At 31.4% G+C, this 5,469-nt stretch overlaps 2 protein-coding genes across 2 annotated transcripts; both read right to left on the bottom strand.

Moving 5' to 3' along the window:
• Positions 1-2,830: 2,830 nt before the first annotated feature.
• On the bottom strand, positions 2,831-5,247 carry LOC116402652. Its single transcript, XM_031882194.1, has one exon. It carries the CDS (start codon positions 5,134-5,136, stop codon positions 4,249-4,251), a length of 888 nt encoding a protein of 295 aa, XP_031738054.1. The 5' UTR covers positions 5,137-5,247; the 3' UTR covers positions 2,831-4,248.
• LOC101208246 lies at positions 3,261-4,215 on the bottom strand. Its single transcript, XM_031883365.1, has 2 exons — positions 3,918-4,215; positions 3,261-3,472 (listed from the first exon to the last, which is right to left on the bottom strand). The coding sequence occupies exons 1-2, from the start codon at positions 4,213-4,215 to the stop codon at positions 3,261-3,263; spliced, it is 510 nt and encodes a 169-aa protein (XP_031739225.1).
• Positions 5,248-5,469: the final 222 nt, after the last annotated feature.

The following is a 5,469-nucleotide window of genomic DNA, read 5'->3' on the forward strand; positions in this document are numbered from 1 at the left end:
TTGCAATGTGAATAAGTTATTGTCTTCACTATCACTTATTTGCTTAGGTTTTATCTCATGTACCATATTGGTGTGCAATATAGGTTTCGAAATTTATATTATGAACTAGTATTAGTATACACATGGATTGTTATGGGCACTTGAATAAAGTTTGTCAATACCACTCTATTCAAATATGTATCATCCGTCTAATTTGTATTTGTAATCAATATCGATTTAGATTTATATAATAGATTAATTCAAAATCATTCATACCAAATGGTCGAAAATAAATTACATACAAGATTTCATCTCCTTGTAATTGAGGATGGCTATAAAGTGATAGCTATAAAATGATTATTGTATTCTTCAACCAAAACTCATAATGCCTTATGTGATATCTTTCTCTTGATGGAATACAAGAAAAACGAAGTGTTTATTGTTTTGGTATGTTGGGAACCATATCCCTAAGTCTCTTTATATACTAGTTCAATTAGAATTTTCATTAAATCCTAATCAATCTAGGAATAGGCTTCTAGCCAATTTAGTCTATACTCAATTACGATTCTTGAGTCATAATTAATTAGATCACATAATAGGCCAAATTAAATTAAATTAAATTACTCAATGTGATAAATTATTATTAATTCACGTACATATCACACACTTTAATTATACGTATTATTTAAATACGTCTAACATAACTAACATTTAGTGCAAAGAGAAATGACAATGTCAAGAAGAAAACATGATACGGGTTAAAAGTGACAACTTAGAATCGAAATGAGCATAGAAAAAGGGAGTTGGCTTGAACCTTGACCCTGGCCAAAGTACTCAACCTCAACTAACCCTAGTTCTTAAAAAATTATGGATTTGTGTTTTACGGTTATCTTGATCTTAATTAAAATTACGCTTTGATTGTTTTTACCATTAGACTTTGGTTATTAATTTAAATGTTTATTAGAAAAACAAAACTAATAGTCAATTTTATTGTAAATATAATTATATATATAGATATCCATAACCTACATAGGTTACCAATCGTCATATAACTCTCCCTCAATTTCATGTATGTAACATCCATCTCATTGAATTTCATAATGTAACTCATACCACGAGATATCCTATAAATAGAGGTGTGTGGTACCTTGGTAAGACACATCATAATTGAGTTCAATTGTCTTCTCTTCCTTCTCTCCTCTTTATTCTTCTCTTGTCTTGCTTGTTTGTTCTTTATTTTATAACATGTTATTAGCACGAATATCACCACTTTAGAGATTATGTAAAATTTGATTTTTTGATTCATGTTAAAGATCCACTGGAATCTTCTCTATAGTTTTGAGGTATTTAGAATTCCATTCAAGTATGGTAAGTGTTTTAATTTTGGTGACTTTACATATGTATGTTTTTGGTGTATTCATCATTTATCTTCTCACCACCATCATTCATCTTTCTTGAATTTAAACATAAAGTTCAAAGAATGTGGGTACGATACTTTAATCATATATGTAAAGTTATGTGTTTGCAAATTGATTATTAAAATATATTTATATTTTACATTTGATCTAATAAAATTGTAAAACTCATACAATGTTTTATGTGGGCATTAAATATTGAGCTGTGGCTTAAAAGACATTTGTAAGTTTTTAAAAGAGAATTTTTTAGAACTGTTACTTTGTATTTAAGTGAATTAGACCGTTGTTTGTCTCCAAGTTTCTCAATCATATTGAATTTGTTTAGGCATATACTCGTTGGATTCCAAACCTCATTCTCCGAAAATTTAGACTTTTAATTCCCTTTTACATATTATATATGTGCATGGGTCTTTGTCGTAGTTTTTTTCCGTTGAGAATAAGCATATCATGAGTGGGTAAAATATCTATATATTGATGAGGAATAAAATTTATGTTTGAGAAACTCACATGGCCTTATTTTGAGTTATTCAAGTTAGAAAAAATATTAAAAATCATGGTACTTTTTTACTTTAAATTTTTATTTAATTAATCTTATAGATTTGTCAAATATATTATATCATTTTAGATGTACGTTCTAATTGTTATTTAGATTAAGGTGGTAAATCATGCCTTATTTTTAAATATAATTTTTATATTTGAAAGATTTGATTTGGATGTTTTGTGAATTAGTTTATATTTACATATCTTGGAATATAATTGTTTTATATTGCAAATTTAATTAGAATATTTATTTTCTTAATTGGATCCAAATATTGTGATAGTGTTTAACTTATATATGTTAAGATTATATAATGTTAATATTACTTTTCAAAATATGAGAATAAATTTTTAATTTTATTTGTTTGTCATGCTTATATTGAAACTTATCTTATTGTTGAATTTTTAAATTATTCTCGTGTGAATTTTGTGAGTCCTAAAATTTTTTATATATAATAACTATATATATTTGATTAAGTTCTCTTATGACAAAGTTTATGAAAGTGATGTATAATAGTTAATTACTTCTTAAACTCAATTTTGATTTAATGCACCTAAAGTTGCATAAATCAGTTAGTGTCCATTGTTTTAGTCATGCACTCGTAGTTGCACATGTCAAAACACATTTGCTCTTGCAATAACAATTCAAGAGAGAAAATTTGAAATATTATATTAGATATTGAGCATATGTTTCTATTAAAAAAATGGTAAATTTCGATCGAATAATTTAATAGCATTATCTTAAGTGAATGTTACAATAATTAGTAAGATCAAAATTATGTTAACAGAGAAGAAGTGTTTATTTGATTAGAACCATATATATATTTATTTGAGAATTTTATTTTCCAAATATGTTTCGGAAAATATACAATAATCTAGTACTTAATAATCTTGTGCTTGTGCTTGTCCTACATTAACAGTCTCTTTAAAACACTACATCTCTTCTTGTGACAATTTTGCCAATCCCAACTAGCACTCTCATCAATCAAACACTACATCTTCTCTTGTGAGAATTTTGCCATTAAGAGGGTTATACAATCTATATGCTTTGGATTGAGTACAATAACCAATAAAAATGCATTTTTTAGATTTTTTATCAAGCTTTTGACGAACTTGAGAGGGTACCAAAGCATAAGAAATGCAACCAAAAACTCTTAAATGACTTACATTGGGTTTTTTGCCATACCAAGCTTCAAATGGAGTTTTATTCATGACAGCCTTTGTTGGTGAGATGTTTAGTAGATAGATGGAAGTCGAGACTGCTTCAACCCAAATATTATTCGAAAGGCCTTCCATTTGCAACATGCTTCTTGCCATTTCTACCACAGTTCAATTCTTCCTCTCAGCTTTCCCATTTTGCTCTGGAGTGTAAGGTGTTGTCAACTCCCTATGGATGCCATGTTCCTCACAAAAATGGTTGAAGTTGTTGGACAAAAATTCTCCACCTCCATCACTGCGAAGAGATTTGATGAACATGCCACTTTGCTTTTCTACCTTTGCCTTGAAATGCTTGAACTTCTCAGATGTTTCTGATTTTCTTTCTAGAAAATATATCCAACTCATACACGACTATAATCGTCTATAAAAATCAAGAAATAAAATCTCCCACCAAGAGATTTTGTTTGCATTGGCTCACACAAATCAACATGAGTTAGCTCGAGATACTTCGAGGCTCTCTAAGCTTTCCCAATAGGTAAAGATTTTCGAGTTTGTTTTCCATACACACATCCCTCCAGATATTGATAGCACTGATTTTCGATAACCGAATAACCATATCTCTTTGATTTAGCAAAGAAAGCCCTTTAATATTAAGATGTACATACCTTAAATGTCATAACTTCGAGTTGTTCTTTGTTGTATTAGTTGCAGTTGCAGTAAGAGCAAAATTTTCCACATTTAAAACTTCCAGTGGAAACATTTTGCTTTTGGTCATCTTTACTTTTGCCAAAACTCATAATGTTTGCTTATTTTTTATCAAGCACGCACCATCATCAAACAAGATAGAATGCCCACTCTCCATTAGCTGTCCAACACTCAGCAAATTATATCCAATATCGGGCACATACTGAACATTTGTGAGAATTCTATTTCCATGGTGAGTTTCAATTCCAACCGTTCCTTTGCGTTCTACTTGTAGCTCCTTGTTGTTTCCAAGTTCCACCTTCAACTTTTCTCCTTCGTTAAGCTCATTGAATATAGGCTTCAAGCCTGTCATGTGATTCGAACACCCGCTATCAATGAAACACACCTCCGCTGTCTTTTGATCACTAGTGACGTTTGCCATAAACAACTTATTTTCATCCTTTCCATTATTCTCTTATGCTTCATTCTCTGCTGAAAAATTGGCTCGCTGATTTTTGTACCAACAGTCTGCCTTTACATGACCAAACTTCTTGCCATGGTAGCATTGAATATTAGCTTTGTTGCTTGATTGCACTCTGAACTGCCCTTTTTCTTCATTTTGTTTGCATCCTTTTTCAGTTCCACGACCTTGACCACGATATCCTCCTCTTCCTCTGCCTCGAGTCATCACACGATCACTGTTATTATACTTTGGAACTACATCCTTTACCTGAAACGCTTTTTCTTCGTTTCTTTCCATCGATCTATTGATTCTTGACTCATGTGCTTGAAGAGATCCCATTAATTCAATAAATGTGAAAGTGGACAGATCCTTTGATTCTTCTATTGCGGCCACAACTTGATCGAACTTTAGAGTCAAACTTCTCAATACTTTCTCCACTATAGTCTGATCTGTAATCGTCTCGCCGTATGTTTGCATCTGACTAATAATTGTCGTTGCCCGTGACAAAAAATTAGCAATTGATTCTCTATTTTTCATCATCAAGGTCTCAAATTCTTTTCTAAGTGATTGCAATTTTACCACAAGTACTCTTAAATCTCCTCGAAATGCCTTTTGCAAAATCAGCCACGCTTCTTTTGACGTTGTTGTTGTACCAATCCGCGAAAAACCACTGTCATGGACTGCTTGTTGAATAATCACTAACGCCTTAGAGTCCTTTCTCCTCTTCTCCCGCAACTTGCCTTCGTCGTCAGGATCCGCATAGTTGTGTTCTACTAAGTCCCATAAGTCTTGAGATCTGAGAAGAGTCTTCATACGCATACTCCAAAACTCGTAGCCTTCTCCTTTGAAGATTAGAATGAGTGGTTGTGTTGTACCCATAGCATTGCCATTGTTGTCCATCTTTTCTCACTGTGTTTTACACTCAACTAACTCTCTCGAACTTAAGCTCTGATACCAAAATTGTTGGAGAAATTTTAGACAGAAGCAAAAATTCAACAGGTCACGCCAGAAAACTACATTCTTTTTTCATATACGAATAATCAATTAAAATGCCTTATTAAAAGCTTACAAAAAAACTGATACTTACTTAAAAATAAAAACTACCTTGTTACCCCCACTTACCCACAAATCGGTCTTCAATACTAATAACACGAGATAGATATAGCATTTTCAATAAATTTATTAGCAAGATATGATTCTTTTCCAGCAAAAAGACCTTGAAATGGAGTTAAG

This window comes from Cucumis sativus, chromosome 3, assembly GCF_000004075.3.
Source record: "Cucumis sativus cultivar 9930 chromosome 3, Cucumber_9930_V3, whole genome shotgun sequence".
Classification (NCBI taxonomy): Eukaryota; Viridiplantae; Streptophyta; class Magnoliopsida; order Cucurbitales; family Cucurbitaceae; genus Cucumis; species Cucumis sativus.

Bases quoted from the DNA above. Each gene is read 5' to 3' on its own strand.
- LOC101208246 (XM_031883365.1), bottom strand. From the start codon at position 4,215: ATGGCAAACGTCACTAGTGATCAAAAGACAGCGGAGGTGTGTTTCATT. The intron at 3,473-3,917 runs GTGCGTGCTTGA...TATATTTTCTAG, and splicing joins TTCTATCTTGTTTGATGATG to AAAGAAAATCAGAAACATCT.
- LOC116402652 (XM_031882194.1), bottom strand. From the start codon at position 5,136: ATGGACAACAATGGCAATGCTATGGGTACAACACAACCACTCATTCTA.